The sequence below is a fragment of the Neolamprologus brichardi genome, chromosome 22 (genome assembly GCF_056152115.1).
Source record: "Neolamprologus brichardi isolate AB-2024 chromosome 22, ASM5615211v1, whole genome shotgun sequence".
Lineage (NCBI taxonomy): Eukaryota > Metazoa > Chordata > Actinopteri > Cichliformes > Cichlidae > Neolamprologus > Neolamprologus brichardi.
In genome coordinates, this window is record NC_142124.1 from 16,357,699 (window position 1) to 16,374,997 (window position 17,299).

General features: G+C 38.5%; 1 protein-coding gene across 1 annotated transcript; it reads right to left on the minus strand.

Moving 5' to 3' along the window:
- Positions 1-296: 296 nt before the first annotated feature.
- Positions 297-13,445, minus strand: laptm4b (lysosomal protein transmembrane 4 beta). Its single transcript, XM_006787883.2, has 7 exons — positions 13,163-13,445; positions 11,735-11,852; positions 8,650-8,723; positions 8,433-8,555; positions 8,101-8,199; positions 6,416-6,511; positions 297-3,003 (listed from the first exon to the last, which is right to left on the minus strand). Exons 1-7 carry the CDS (start codon positions 13,253-13,255, stop codon positions 2,929-2,931), a joined length of 678 nt encoding a protein of 225 aa, XP_006787946.1. The 5' UTR covers positions 13,256-13,445; the 3' UTR covers positions 297-2,928.
- Between the last annotated feature and the right edge of the window lie 3,854 nt (positions 13,446-17,299).

Consider the following 17,299-nt stretch of genomic DNA (forward strand, 5'->3'; position numbering starts at 1 on the left):
TGTGTATGCCGAATGGAAGAGCATCTTACTACAAGAAGTTAGTGAGCATAAGCTGGTTATTGGAGGATGGCATAGGGTATTATTTGACTTAGGCTGGGGACCCTGTTTAAACTATTTAGAGCCTGATATCTCTATTATTATAAATTTTTGGTTGTAAAAGTGCTTTCTGTGGTGCTATTACTTTAGGTGAAAACCAATCAACACTTCCTGGAAAAAGAAGAAATTAAGTTAAAGTATAACAGCTCCTCTAGAAATAATTTCCCCCTCGAAAACAGATTCAAATTCAGCACAGACTAGATGTTTTAGCTTTTTTATTATTCAGAATTAAAGACGTGAGCTCATGCAGATCCAACAAGAAAAGAGAGGAGAACAGTCTCATAGTGACTAATAAAAAAGAGCCATCAGCCATCCACTGGTCCAGACACTGTCCAAGCATTAAAGCCTGCAAAACTCAGCAGAAATTCTCCAGACTCATGAAAATGTTCACCTCTGCAACTTTGCAGACAGATCACACAACAAAGATGGAAAACACAAAAACAACCACAGATACAGCAGTTTTCAGTGAGCGCACACTGAGTTTAAAGTGCAATTTCATGTTCAGCTTTGTTGGATTTGCAGAAGCAGCGGCCATAATTCACACAGACAAGGATGAGGACAGAGGGGCTGACACATGGCTACACTGTGGACTACAGTATTAGTATCAAATGGAACAAAACTACTTCATGGTGCACATACAGCTGTGGTCAGACGTTTACACACACTCATCTTGAACATGAATGTTAGGTTAAGTTTTGCTTTTATAATGATATATTTGAGCTGTTGTTTTTCCAGGGAAGAATGATTATACAGCTTAACCCAGTAAAGCTCTAAGGAGAATTGTAGATTTGCACAAGTTAAAATTGTCACACAGTTGGGTTGTTCCAACAGGGCAATGACCCTAAACACACATGGATAGAGCAGGACAACCTTAAGCTTATGGAATGGCCTTCCCATAGCTCTGACCCCAACCCTATTGGAAATCTATGGACTACAGTTAAAAGTCAGTTCCATACTAGGAAACCAACCAATTTAAATTAATTTTCCTGCCAAGAAGAGCGGTCAAATATCCAGCCAGACTTATGCCAGAGGCTTACTGTGGTCTAACAAAAGCGTCTAGTTGAGGTACCACTTGCTAAGGGACATTTAACCAAATATTAGTGCGGCTGTATGTATACATCCGAGGCTGTGAGAAAATTCAAAATAAATTGTGCATCTAGTTCTTGTATTTTTAAAGTAACTAAAGATGCATGTTGTGCAATCATTCCACCCCAGATAAAGAAGAGTTCAAAGAAATCATTAAAAGCCCCAAAGTACCAGGCAATTCTAAGTAGATGCAAACTTCTGACCACATCTGTATTTCCAAGCCTAACAAGTTGGTGAATGCACTGTTGCATAGACTGAATAATAAAATGTAATTCATGTAAACTGATTAAATACATTATATACTGTCTACTGACTGTTTTCCTAAACGGTTCTTGACAAAGGACAAGCATTTGCACTGTTTAACTAGCGTCATATAATGTATTCTGATTTTGTGTTATTATGCTGAACTACTGCTTTAGAGTCCCATCCAATGTTTTCATTTCAAGAAAGTCACCAACGCACGAAACATCTCATCGCCGCATGGGAAAACTACATGTTACGACACATACATGACCTAGGAGTTACATGATAATGTCACACGCAGGCAAGCACACATAAAAATGTAAACACACACATAGAATCTGCATGTGCAGCAGCATGTCACAGAATATTTATAGGAAATGCCCTCAGCCCAGCTAAGTTAGCTCAACTAAAAAGATCAGCTCACATACCATGATCCATGTACAAAAAACAAACAAAGACGCAGTCGATGCTGTTGCAGCCAAAACTCGACCACAACACAAGACAGATGGGAACATTTCCACATATTTATCATTATCATTACTCACACACGTTTCTGTGTATTGGGTTTTTGAATATGTGTCAGATTTGTGCTAAGGTCTTCACTGGATTATCACAAACCTTTTCGATTTTGAACATACGAAGGAGGCGGCGAGGAAGGCAAAATGGAATACTGGGATTTTAATCAACGGTGCGAACGGGGTTTACGCGGCCAGTTGATGGGTTATGGGTTCACATAGTGTGGATACAAAAGGAAGACGAGTAATTAGCGGTCGCAAAACCTTTCTCGAAACACTTTCCCAGCAGGACGAGCAACATCAGCATGCCGGAGATATTTTATAAGAACAGGAGATCCTTTTAGTATTCGTGTGATTTCTCTCCGTTTTTACTGCGATACAAAAACGTCTTACAAAAATTACATTCAACTAAGGAAATTTTTCAATTTCTGAAAAAAGTGCTTTTGTATAACTAATAATGTAAGTTTCCTTCCCGCTATTTTTGTTGCTTTGTCTCTATTCAGGTAGTTTGTTTCTAGACAAAACACTGCAAAGGAGGTTCACAGTAATGTGGGTTAACAGTTGGTGGCCAAACCATTGCACTTTTCGCGTGAAGAAAAGTGCACATTAAGTCAGGTGATCAAGGCGTGCAGGAGTCACTTCCAAGGAACAGCAGCTACCCAGAGGATTGGCTGAATTAGTGTGGGCGGTGGGGGTTGTAGTCTGAAAGCTGATGTGATGCTGTCCTTGGAAGAGGACAAAGGGGACGAGAAGAGGGGGCATATGTCACAACAACTGGGAGGGTGGTGGTGGTGGAGGAGGGGAGTAGAGTTTATGGCAATACTGGCTCAGGTCGGCCTAATTTACTCTAAAGTTGGCAGGAATCCAAGCTGGACCAGCATCTAAGACATTGTTTTTCCAACACGATGCAGCCAGCATTGGAGTCCTACTGCTGTAAGGAGATGTGGTCGGAGGATTGGGGTACATAATCCAGCAGTGAGGGCATATCTCAAGCCTCCATATACTGTGGGGGAGGCTCCTTCGGTGGGATGGCAACAGCTTCCTCGTATGGTGGCAGCAGAACCTGAAGTAAGAAAACAAAAGTAGCTGAGTTCCAAATAATCACTTAAAAACATGCTGGCATTCTTTGCTTTCACTTCCACTTGGCGAGTGCTTACACACAAGTTGGCAACATCCATACAAACTGTGAGCGACCACCTAAATGCTAGGTGGCCCATGCAAAGAGTTTTCAGGGCAGTATAGACTTCTCTCTGATCAATAAATACAGAAAGAAGCCTCACACAACCACTCACCAGCCAGTGGGGAATACATATTTTTCCCTAGCAAGCAGTGGGTACCAGGGGATCACTGACCAGTGTCTAGAGCCTGTGTCAGTTGAGCTTTAGCAGCTGACATCTAGCAACCAGCTGACAAATACTCATTTTTTCCCTGGCAACTGGTGATTGTCAGGCGGTTGCTAATGGTCTCTAAGGCTGTGTGATCAGAGCCTGAAAGCGATGGGCTGGTACTGTCCAGAGCCTACATGTTGTACCCATTTACTGACAGCAGGAGGCCAAAAATGTGAACAACTGGTCCATGGGATGCTGTGTTTATGCTGTTGTTAATAGACAAAGAGCTTCATTGTAGTCAAACAAAGCTACAAACAATTAAAGCCGTTTACATTTAAAATGTACTGTAAATATTTCATAATGTACAGTTTGTAGAGGAAAGAGGAAAAAAAAACTGAGGTACTCCAAAAGAGGTCCAAGTGCGTTTATATACAACAAAACCAGAATATAACCCAAATATAAACATTTTGCTTCTATAAACTAAAATGCAGTGTAATAAGATTACTTTAAAGTGTTGAAACTGGACACTACTTTTGCAGAATTTTAATTTCACCTGCTAAATATGCAACACATTACACCATATCACATTGTAAAGTGGTATAGCTTCCTTTGCAGTTTTTCGTCTCCATCCAATAGACCCTTATTCCATACCCATAGAAGACAAGCTGCAAGGATAGCACACACACAAACGCACACACAGGGCCCTGCTTTACAGGCCAGGCTGCACTCCTCTCTCTATCAGAGCTCCTTCTCTCTAAATGGTGTTATAAAACCAGTACTGCTGCTAATTCAGTGAAAGTGTGAGAAAAAAAAGAAAAGAAAAAAAGAATACGCTCCGAGGGGATGGAACTGTGAAACAGCCAGGGATGGCCGGCAAACATATCACAGAGAGGGTTTGAAATAAAGCCGACAAGCAGACAATTATGTAACATGTCCAGAAGAAGGGGAAGGACAGAGGCATATAAAGAGAAGGGACAGAAAAAAATCCCAGAGAAAGAGAGAGAAACGACCCTTGTGCATTTTAATGGCATTTATATAAAAGCACTGCAGATAAACAGCTGGGTACTTGATGTTGGTGCTTGTAAAAAGCCATTTAGACACACCTCCAGCTCCATAACAGTAAAAATAGACGCAATGCTCCATTCAGCTGTGTGTGGACACAGGAAACGCAGCGATAAATCCACATCATTATTAAGGCCAACGAAAGCTATTTTAACCTCTTTATGTGACACAAATATTTGTTGAACTTAAAACATTTGTTGTCACATAGCTCTCTTATTGAAATTCACAATGCTTATGCTGCAGCCTTCAGGTTTTTCAGCTTTCAAGTCTTTCTTTTAAAAAAAATAAATATTCTGAATAAATATTTGGATTTTTAGTCAACATTTATTCAACTATATACACAATGATAAATTAATACATTTATATATACACACAGAGATGTTTTGGTTTACATTAGCCAACTAAAGTGTTTCTTTTTAGATTTGTTTCTTGTATTTAATTAGATGTTTAGGTATATTCATACATTCACTGTGATTTTCACAGGATTTTCACAGATTTTATAAAAAATAAAAGAAGGAATCTCTGTACGTGTCTCTTTGTGTTGACCTTGACCTACTTCACATTTGCCAGGTGCGTTTCCGGCGGACATAAAGAAGTCTAATATCAAGGCATTGACTCTACATTTACCTGCTAAATTATTTTCTTCTTTCTTCGAATATCTCTAAGAGTCAGTATAATTCTAGATTAAGTATTTGCTTGTTTTCTTAATCTTTTAATTTAATTCCACTGAAATAAACACAACTTGTTTCTCCACAGAGACAGTGGAGAGAGTGACTGGCACGTATCTGATAGTTGCTAAAAGGCCATATGATACACAATATGACTTCAGCCCCTGCTGGATTAGCTGCCGGGTGTGCAGTCTGTTTCACAAGGTGAAAAACGTCAGCAGCATGCAGCAGGGCCATGGTGGCACAAGGACAAAGTGACAGATGAAGTGCTGCGTACTGAGACGACAGCGGCTGTGAGACAGATTAATGTCTTGTGTATCATCCTGGAGGATTACAAACGGACAAATGGAAACCGTGACTATGGTAAAGCTTTTCAAAAACCTTGTGAGTGATCGCTGGGGGAGGGGGGGCACGTGGAGTGGACTATACCCAACTCTAAAAAGCTAGCCAATCACACCTCAGGACAACCTACAGGGTCTACGATACAGTGTCCCATCACTGACTATATACAGCATAAACTAACATTAAAGAATTTAAGTACAATTACTAGCCACTGTATAACCTGCAATGCAACTTAAGTACATAATGTGACACATGTAGACAATTTATACATTTTAACCAGAAGGCTCTTAATCACTTTAATTTCTCAATATAATAGCGCCTCACTGGTTAAACCTTACTATATAGTAATTATGTATTTATATAAAAAGTTGGACTCTACAAGATTTTATGCTCAACACATACCAGCTCCATCTTTGAAAAAGTCAAATTTATCCAACAAAAATTTGGTCACTGCCGTATTTAAAGAAACATTTTCAACGTTCACTTTGGTGCTACTGTAGATTGGTTTCATGTACAGCCAGCAAAAACATTTTAAGAGACAATAAGTTCACTTATGAATGGATCACTTTGCTTTCTGCATTCTTTTTAATAGATAATTTAACTGAAATAACACAGACACTGAAGAAAACATCTAAATCTGAGGTTAAACAGTTACACTTTAAAATCTATAACCAGTAACCAATCTATAACCATTATTTTGTCCACAATATTGTTTTGTTTATGTATTTAAATCAAACTGACTTAGAGTTCTTTGATTTTTTTCATTCTGAATCTATGAAAGACTCCTACTAAAATGCTCTTCTGTGAAGAGTTTATATTTTTATTGCAGCTAAATAATCCCTGATTATTGTCGAGACTAGAATTTGATATATTTTAGTGAAGTTAATGTGTCAAACAACGAGATGAAAGTTACTTTTCTAAGTGTACATTTTTGCTAATATAATGAACAGAGAGCTTTCAAACCAAAGTGTAAAAATCAATGCTGTGCAAATGCAATAAAATGAAGTTCTGACAGCAGAAGGACTGTTAGTGTGTCCTTGAGGTGAGACGCTGGTGGGTGGCTAAGCGGACTCACCGTGGTGTCGTTTGTGGTGACATAAACCAGGACCTCTGTGGTGCCCCTGCCGCTCACATATCTGTAGCAGTTCCACACACAGCCGATCAGGTAGGCCTGTCACAGGAGGTGAGAGCAAACACACAATGACCTTTAAAAACACTCTTCATCATAACAGATGCTGCTTGCTGTGATCTCATCCATTTATCAACATTAGGCATGACGACGGCAGAGATGCATCATATTGCTGTTACAGACTGGTGACACATGGTGATTCAATTCAGCTGTTAAAAATTAAGACAGTTTTATGTTTGGACATTTTCCTGGATGTGCCTCTAACATTTGACCAAAAGCTTCTCTGAGCCTTTGCCTGCACTGAGGTTTGTTCAGCTTGGCAAAGGAAAAGCAGTTCCATTGTGTATGTGTGTGTGTATGTGAGCAGCCTGCTGAGTCCTCTGCCAGCAGTAAGAGCAACTAACAAGAAAGCCAAGCAGAGCATAGCCAATTACTTTAGCGTCTTCTGAGCTGACCTCCTCAAAGAAAGCAACAATCTACAAATATTTAAAATGCTGACAGCACAGCTAGCTCTACTCCTCAGGGATGTTTATTGGTTTTGTTCATCATTTTTTCTCTGCTCACTATTCAATATTTTTTTGTTTGTTTATCAGGAAAATAATGAGTAGTAGCACAGTGGCCTGGCAAAATCTGCAGTTAACTATCTTGTCCTTTTACTTTGTATGCCTCTTCTCTCTCTCCCTCTTTAGTCACAGAAACATTCATCCATTCACATTTCCTCTGCTGCTTCATCTCCAGCTCCTTTCTCCCTCCAGCTTTTCCTCTTCCTGCCTGTGACATTTATGCCAAATGCAGTCAAGTGGAGGATGTTGGCTTTAGCAGGGACTTTAGCAGGTGTTTGCTATGTTCTGACAGCTGAATGTGTCCTTGAGGACTCACATCTGGCATCTTTCCAGCAGACTCACATATGATCTACATAGAAGGCAGCAGCTCATACATACTGCACATTCAACTCCTTAATAGAAATGAGTTTCAAACCATTTTTCTTGGCAAACGGCACAGATCTATAAGCTCTTTTTAAAGCAGACTTTTTCAGGGAATAAGCAGCCAGACTATCCCACACACTGAAAGCTCAAGATTCTAAGACATGACATTTATAACTCTTTTGCCTGCGAGTCCACTAGTGTGTCTTCCAGTGGCTGCTTCCTGTCATAAAATTCCGGCTCCGGCTTTGGATATCTGCCGAGAACACTTCTAATCTCAGCTTAGAAGGGAAACAACTTGATTTGATTGTACAGATGACTGCAACTTCATGCCCCATCTCGTCCAAGAGCCCCAGAGCATCGCTCCGCCTGGAAAATCATCCAAGCATTAAAGGAGAATTTGTTTGATGGGAGTTGGTTTCCTGCTGTCCCTGACCCGCTGCTCTCTGACTGCGTGATGAGATCAAGAGGAGCATTTACAATAGCACATTCATTAAACATGCCATATGGTTGATTCTGCTATGAGATGAGCACAGTGTGAGACTTAATTGCCTTAATTACACTACAATGTGAGGAACAAATGATAAAAAAGGACGTTTTCAGAGTGAACAAATACTCAGTGAGTGTTCTGGAGTATTTGTTTTCTGTGTATTTGTACAGTTTTATACGAGATACAAAAGCAAGCTATGCTAGAATATTTATCCTTACCTTGAAGGACAGGATGCAGCCGATAAAAAGGAGGACTGCAAAGACTAGGCACATGTTGTTGGTGGACATGATATCCTCTTTGTATGGAAATGTCCCCGGCTGGAAGGGAAAGTGGGACAGGAGAAGATGAAATAAGTCAAATGTAAAAAGCAAAGAGAACTGTTGGACCTAAAACACACAACTGGCCCTTTAAAACATAAATAAAGAAATATAAAATAAAAAAAAATCTCAGTATATTAGCACCTTAGCTAATAACTAAGCATTTTAAATTCCCATTAAGATGAAGACAGTTGTTAAGGTGGACAGTTTAGTTGGAATGAAACAGTCCTCACCAGCTGCTGGAGATAGTCCTGTACCGTGTTGGGGTAAACCACCACACTAATGGCTACCAGTGTATTAAGGGCAAAGTCAAAGATTTGGTAGCAGAAGAATGGAATGATCCAAGCAGCGTGTTGCTATAGAGGAGAGATTCAGATCAGATAAAAACACTCGGTTAGTTTTCCCAAGTTCAGATTTGTGCTTGAATGTCATTTGCTTTTGTTCGCTCACCTTGTAAGCACCGTATGTCGCCATGCCACATATAAGAATCATGAGTAGGGATATTGCAGTGGCTATGCAGATATCTGAGGAAAGACAAACATACAAAGCAATGGCATGAGAACATGTCACCTTTAATGCTTTCTCTGAAAGACACTGACATTGTACTCATTGGTGATCAGATCAGTGACTGAAGAAATAAAGGCTTTTTGTGTCTTCTACTTTACAATTAAGCTCTGATTGTATAATGGTTAGAAAATATATGAAAATTTTCTGTTTGAACTATACACACTGTGTTGAAAGGGGCAGATTAGCTTTGTTTGATTTTTGTAGGACTAGATTAGACCAGCTAATCAGAGTTCATTTTTATCTGTAGGAGTTTTTGATGACTTATGTTTTGCTCCCACAATAAATCCTGCAATTAGTAGGCAACGTTAATTACCCTGTGGCCTCATTAAAGTAAACTATCCACACTGCAATCCTTTAAAACTGACCATACAAAACAGTGACAGGTAAAAAAGTCATATTTATACATTTATAAATTATAAATAAATATCTGGCCTCACACCAAAATTTAGCAGGGAGACTTAAAAAAAAATTAAAAACATTGTTGCATTTAATACTAATTCGGGTTGCTAGGAATAAATTCAATTGTGAGTAATATTGCAGGTTAAAAAGATATATTTATGTGTTAACACTCTTATAGACTCCTACCCCTCTTCCAGGTTGTTTCCGTAAAATTTGTTTGGGGTAAAGGCTTTTCTGCTGAGGTGTGCTGGAATTTTTTTAGATTAACTTATATTCATGTCATGAAATGTCACGGTAAATGTTTTACAAAAGAAAATATTTCTGATATCCAATAATACAGATCAATATTAATTATCAGTCTTCCAGTGCACTATCAACGTAGCCAGACTCCTGTTCACTTTTCCTGCTACCTGAAGCCAACCCAACAAACAAGAGAACAAGTACACCTTTCAATACCAAGCATGACTCCAAACACCACAGATCACATGCTAGTATCTACATAACACAACACGATCAACATGCGGGTATCGTTATGCAAGAGTTGTCCTTCTCACATTCACATTACAGCTGTGAGAATCCCTGATGCAACACTCGTCGCTATCAGTGTAGCACTCAACAAACATCGCTAACATGTGGCCGAACCAGGATATCTGTGTGTATGTGATGGTGTGTAAGAAGGATCCCAGATCACTACTGGGAGAAGCTATACTGACTAATAAGAGCTTGTACTGACAGTGAACTATATTAGTTATTATTCCATAACTTCACAAGCTTCACCCTGGTAACACCCAGGAAGAGAAGACATGCTTTTAAGCAACACAGACACAGAGGTTCTTCCATACCGCATATAAACAATAATCAATACACGCATACATAAACAGACTACCATTCTAACCAGTGCCACATAAGCTTTGTGAGAGGAGACTGTCAAGATGACCGTTTTAATCCGAAAGAGAATTAGAGCAGTCATTTTTAATCAGAGTAGCCGCTGACAGTATCTGTGGCGCTCCAGAGGCGACTGTGATGATGATAGCTGCTGGAGGGGAAGCACTGAAAATACACATGCACGCTGATTTGTTCTCTACGGTGCCCAGCTTACTCAGCTATGTCTGTGCTGAGAGCAGCGTTCTCAGAAACGAAGTGGTTGGCAGAAAGGACAGATGATGCTACAGCTGCAGAAACACGTGGAGTTGCATGGACATGACAGTTGATTTTAACGAACACCAGCATACATTCATATACTACTGTTAATGAGCTACGAAACTGATGCTGCTGATACATCTTCAGCATCGACTGATCATAATCATTCTTGGCTTCAACTTTGCAGAAATAAATGTTTAATTACATGTGTAAAACTACCAAAAACTGACTTTGAGGTAATTTGCTTCTAGCGCTGCCGTCTAGCTTCTCATGTAACATTTTCAGTTGAATCTCTCATGGAAAGAGATGAATGGAGTAAAGTAAACACCACACGGGTTTTCCTTTCTATTCCTTTATAGTTATATAACTTAGTTAACCACTAACCAACCATCTTTTACTTGGTCAGAAATCACAGGAAATTCCTACAGACACAAAATATGAAATTCTGGGTCAATGTCAATACTGATATAGTCTATTGTTGTTGTTTTTAAGCACAAATATACAGCACTTTTTATACATCTTTGTAAAAAATTATCCTTCTCAGCTGCATATTTCTTTGAACCCGAGTATGCTATTTTTAATAAATGTATAGTATTCATTTTTTCTTATGTTGTAAATTTGCTCTGTACAGTCTTCTTTTTTAATGCTATATTCTTCACTTTTGTATGGCTCTGCGTGCTCCATCTGTCTGTTACTTTGCTGCTGGAATATGTGAATTTCCCCATTGAGGGACAATAAAGGATATTTCTATTTCTATTCTATCTTGTTCTTATTTTTCAAAAGGAGCAAATACAGACAATTTCAAAGTCTTTCAACTCTTCATCACACTGTTTTCCAAAATTTAGTCAACGCAAAATTTACACAACAAGTAAACATCTGTGCCTGCTTTTTTATTTGCTGATACATCACATTAGTTTGGCTATTTCCAGTCTGTTAAATAATGAGAGACAGACACATGAGCTTTTCTAGACATAAACCAATACATGCAGGCTCATTCTGAATGAGGAAAAGTAAAAATCCACACAAGCGTTTTTGGTTCTACCCTTTCTGAATATGGCTGACATCAAGAAATCCAATCAGTGAAATCCAATCTCTGAAGCACAAGAACAGGCCCTAACATTCACTTCTAATATCCAGTGGTACATCTAGAATAACCAGAAATGTTTGCTTTAAAGTTGCAACCAACTTTTTTTCTTTTTTTTTTTAATCTCCTATATATCCGCTAATAACTTTTTAAATTAATCAATCAGTTCCCTTGTGGATAAAATATCAGAAAATTCAACAGCCCCAAACACAAAGCCAATCACTTCACAACAGCAAATCCTTAAACTGGAAGAGCTAAAACAAGGCATGGGTTGACTTTGTACAGTCTGAATGCTTCGCTGAGGACATTTATCTTTTAATAACGGGAGGATTAGCTGCAACTTACTCGCATCGTCCATGACGTCGATGTCAGTTCCCAGCTCGGAGCTGGTAAGGTGGTAGCGGTACTGAACTGGGTCATTAAGAGCTGACAGCAGGATAAGTAAGACCACCGCATTGATGAGCTGTGAGGACAGGAAGATCAATATTACAGTTGAACAGAAACGTGCAGTTAGTAATATAATTCAGATAATGTGACAGCTGATTAGTAATGATAAGTTAAGATGCACTGAGCGAGTCAGGCAACTATAAAATAACTCTTATTTTCCTGTTACACCTTCTTGTATTATTTATTAATGCAACTTGCACTACTCTCTTGCACAATATCAGTTTTTAAAAAATCTTTTCTTTAATCTAACCTTATTTTGTAATTACCTTTGTATATATAAAAATATTTGCACTACCTCTACCGCACACTATAAAGTCCTCCCTATGGATCTATGGGACTTATTTATTGTTTAGTTATTGTAGACTGTACTATTGATTATTCTTTATCCTGCTTCTGTAACACAATAATTTCCCTTTTTGGATCAATTAAATATCTATTTATCTGTCCTGAATGATGTATCATTTAGAGGTAGGACAAGGTGCAGATATATTTAGGAGACAGGTGTTCAAAAAGATAAAATGACTGGAATGACTGGTGACCAGTTTGACAATTGCCAGACAATTGCCAGACAATAGGAAACAAGGCAATATATCTAAACTGCTTTCTCTCTCTTTCATAATAATCATCACTGATTGTTAGAGCTCTAATGTTATGGGTAATTTAAGGAAAGTGGTATTGATGTACTGCTGAGCAAATTCAATACAACACACTGGAATTCAATACAACAGAAAACCATAGGACTGGGAGAACAAGCTCATCGGTCTTATGTCACCACTTTCACCTCATGTAAACACATCTCATGGAGGTTTTTGTTGCTTTTTATGGCCTTGTTGATCAGTAGTAGCTCAAAATAAGGGAGGCTTATGAAGGTCGGGGATTTCACCAGTCTTACCGAACTATGTTTACGACTTTAAGTTATCCTTTCGGGTGGGAAATATCGGAGGCAAACTATATTTAACCGGGTAAACATGTGTAGAGATGGAAAAGGAGGCATCAACAGCCTAAAACTGTAAGCTTAGGATTAGCTTAGGAGGAAACACAAAAATAAAAAAGAAATGAATTTGTTGGACACTTTGTTTATATGCTTATATAGCCAAAAAACAACAAAAAACAACAGATGCTAAAGGTTATTTTGCTAACATTTTTTAATTATTTCATACGCTGGCACCCTGTTTTAACGTAAGTGAAAAACATGGAAAACAGATGGAGTTAGCGGTCTAATTTACGTGAATCGATATTTATTAAATATTTTTAGAATTTGTCCCACATATTCAGCCATATTCATTCACGTCTGGGACCTGACATGAGATGAAAAAAAGGACTTACCATATACCATATTCCCAAAATAATGGTGCCCGTTCGTACATGGCAGCAGAGGCAGCAGCTCGTCGAGTACCACCGGTCCCACGGCGAAATCATCTTTTTGTCCACACACTGAATTTCAGGTTATTTCATGAATGCCGTCGAAAACAACTGACTAGTCAAGGCTACGATAACCGAAAAAAGGTGGGAAAGATAACGTCTTCGTTGCTAGGACCGCCGCCACATCCAGCGTCTGTTTGAGGAGATGTTTCAGCAAGTGGGAAACACAGAAACAGAGAGCCGTTAATCTGGCTCACCCGGAGTCACGTGACCACAGGAGGATTTTTTTTTTTTTTTGGCCGGGATGCAAACGCTTCATAATCACGAAATGTTTCAGCAGCTCTTTGTTTGTCCAGTTTTATCTTCCACGACACATAAAGCTTAATTTTATTTCCTTTGTTAAAGCAACCAAAACGTTAAACAAAATAGTATAAAAAAGTGTAAAAAAAATCAGCATTAAAAATAAGAACAAAACAATTCAACAGTTCAACGACCTTAAAAGTCAATATTTAGAACAGCCACCTATATTCTTCAACACAGCCATGAACTGTCTTAGGCAAACCTTCTTTTCTGTCTTTAAGTAGTCTTTAGTAATAGTTATCCAGGCTTCCTGAAGGCCTTTTAAAGCTCTTCTACCTTTTCTTACCTTTTGTTACCTTTTTTGTCCCACAGTGCTTCAATAATGTTGAGGTCTGGGCTTTGGGAAGGCCAATCCATGACTGATTTAAATCAGATATTTCAAATATGGATTCACCACAGGATCTGTGATTGCAGATTTTTTTTTTTGGCATACCTGAGCCATTTGTCCCCGTTTCCCTTCACTATTAAATGTCAAACTGAGTTGTTTTTTTATTGATGATAAATGATGTTTTTTTTTACGACAAACTGCTAGTATTACAGTAATACTGCTAGTAAGAGAGTACAATCAACAGATACAATTCAAATTTATTTCTTTGGTAAGATGTTATGTGTAGACAGCTCAGGTTCATCCCTTGAGTTATGTGCCTTTTTGTGTTTAAATGATTCATTGGTCAGTGTTAAGTAAATTAACAAACAAAGAACATTCCTCTGAACATGGTCAGGTACAAGGAATGGACTTAAAGAGAAAATGCACCCAATGTCTAAATAAAAAATTTGAAAGACCATCAGAAAGCCTATTGCTCAAGACCATTTAAAAAAAAAAAGAAAAAAAAAAAAGTGTGGCTATGCCAAAACCATTACTGATTCATCACTGATTTGTTTTTGTTTGTTTTTTTTTAAAATATTTTTTCATTATTTCAGGTTTCAATATATAAATTTCTAACTAAATCTGTTTAATCAAAAAAACACTTGTGTTCAGAAAAAGGAACAACAGGTCAAGAGAGACCATCACAGCCCTCTTTTTTGACACCATATGCTTAACACTGAAACCAAAAGAGATAATTTCATTGCACCATTTTTTTCTTGCTTAAACAAAAGCCTCAAAAACCTATAGATTGATGTGCTTTTTGTAATGTTAAGAGCATGAAACTCCAGTTAATTTTGTGCCATTTTGTCTCTGTCTGTCTGTGCAAACATCACAGACCAAGCCTGACAGATGGGCCAGTGACCACAGCTCTGCTAAGCTCCAGTGGGTGGACAGCATCATCGGCACATTAGGGGATTTTCCTCTTCTGCTGCCATGACTTAACACCGATCAGACATGCTGGAATAAGACAAAATCTCAAAGTCATGGTCCCATTTTCCAGGATGAATAGATTTTCCATATCAATTGTGAGTGTGTCGGAAGTTTTATTAAACAAAGGAACGGTCCAATTGTCTATTCTTTTTTTAGAATAGATGAGCAAGTTGCTATGTTCTTGTTTTAGTTTGTAGCTGAATCAGACCTCTGCATTTCAGACACAGGGATAGATTTTTTTTAAAGCAGCATTAGCAAATGCTTTTCATAGCAAGGCTTTTAGCAACCACAGTACCATCCATTACAGAGTGACCTTCTCTATTAATACATCTGCCTCTCATGCACACAAAAAAGAAGACCCCACCCCCCCCCCCAACAATCCCCCCCAAAAAAGGGAAGAATGGGGAAAAACCATGAAAGGTCCACTGAAGTGAATGCGAATGGCCAGTGAGCCAGAGATTGTGAGAGATTAAAAGCCGGCAAATCCTAAATGAACTGAGAGATAAAGGATGGAGAGAGATGAAGCGAAGGAGGTCAGGCTCTGTGAGCGTGCCACGCGACTGCCTAACCACATTGACGGATGCAGTGTTTTGGCCGCAAGAGGGTCACTGTAGCCAGGGTCTGACAGAGTCCTGACTAGTGACACAGATTTGTACTGTAGCAAGCAGTGAGTCTCACTTTATTCATGCCAGAATTGGGATTACTTTGATGGCAAACAAACTACATTAGAAAGAAAATATGAACAACAGGGAACTGTTAACAACTGTTAACGACAGTAAACGGAGTAATGGTACCATTCAACATTACTTATTGATTTAGCCATCCCATACTTGATGGTTAACATGGCACTATTAATAATACTATTTCTATGTTTCAGTGTCACTGACTACCATCTGTATAGGCTACATATAGCAGTATATAAACTATTAACTGCTAATATCAAACATGACATTTCTCAAAGTCTGCACTTGGATTAAAGTTTAGCTCTCTGGCAGAGTGAGTGCTTTTTAAAGGCAGTTTTTATAAAAGAAATGTTGCGGTGTTCCACAAGGCAGTAGTTTAGGGCTACTTTTATTTTCAATTTTTTGAAAAGTATTTTGAAGATAATGTCAAAAAAGTATGCATGTTGATGATGCAACATATGCATCACCTAAATTAGTAGTAGGGAAAATTTATGTGTTGGACTTGCAAGGCATTACTAAAAGGCTGCAAATTAAATTGGCCTACTTGTTGTTCCTAGAGTATTTAAAAGTAGAATGGGAGGGAGAGCCTTCAGTTTTCAGGCCCCTCTTCTGTGGAACCAGCTTCCAGTTTGGATTCGGGAGACAGACACTATCTCTACTTTTAAGATTAGGCTTAAAACTTTCCTTTTTTCTAAAGCATATAGTTAGGGCTGGACCAGGTGACCCTGAATCCTCCCTTAGTTATGCTGCAATAGATGTAGGCTGCCGGGGGATTCCCATGATGCATTGAGTTTTTCCTTTCCAGTCACCTTTCTCACTCACTATGTGTTAATAGACCTCTCTGTATTGAATCATATCTGTTATTAATCTCTGTCTCTCTTCCACAGCATGTCTTTTATCCTGTCTTCCTTCTCTCACCCCAACCGGTCGCAGCAGATGGCCGCCCCTCCCTGAGCCTGGTTCTGCCGGAGGTTTCTTCCTGTTAAAAGGGAGTTTTTCCTTCCCACTGTCGCCAAAGTGCTTGCTCATAGGGGGTCATATGATTGTTGGGCTTTTCTCTGTATCTATGAAGCGCCTTGAGGCGACATTTGTTGTGATTTGGCGCTATATAAATAAAATTGAATTGAATTGAATTAATAATAATAATAATAATAATAATAATAATAATAATAATTATATATATATATATATATATATATATATATATATATATATATATATATATATATATATATATATATATATATCAGATCTGGGGCATGCTACTGGCTGATCATCTGGTCAAGTGCTTTTTAAAAAACATCTTAAAACCCCCTCCAAAATAAAACCCTGAAATTGCATTGAACAGAGCAGCCAGCTCTTCATTATTCTTGTTGTACAAATGTTTACAAGAAGCATAAACAGCTATCATGGCTAAATGTGGAAGATAAATTTAAGGCAAGCCTCCTGGTAACCATGCAAATTGTTTTATGGAATCATACAATAGACTTCTTTCATGATGTCATACACTCACTGGTCACTTCAACAGGTGCACCTTGGTAGTCCTGGGTGCGACCCTCTTTTGTCTCCTGTAGAGTCTTAATTCTTTATTGCATAGATTCAACAAGGTGCTGGAAACATTGCACAGATATTTTGCTCCCTATTGACATGATAGCAGTGGCTGCAGATTTTGTGGCTGCACATCCATGATGTGACTCCATCTTTCCACTATGCCTCAAAGGTGCTCTATATGTTTGAGATAAGGACTCAACATGGTCAGCA

Bases quoted from the DNA above. Each gene is read 5' to 3' on its own strand.
- laptm4b (XM_006787883.2), bottom strand. From the start codon at position 13,255: ATGATTTCGCCGTGGGACCGGTGGTACTCGACGAGCTGCTGCCTCTGC. The intron at 8,724-11,734 runs GTAAGTTGCAGC...GTCTTTCCTCAG, and splicing joins CGACGTCATGGACGATGCGA to ATATCTGCATAGCCACTGCA. The intron at 3,004-6,415 runs GTGAGTCCGCTT...TTCTTACTTCAG, and splicing joins TCACCACAAACGACACCACG to GTTCTGCTGCCACCATACGA.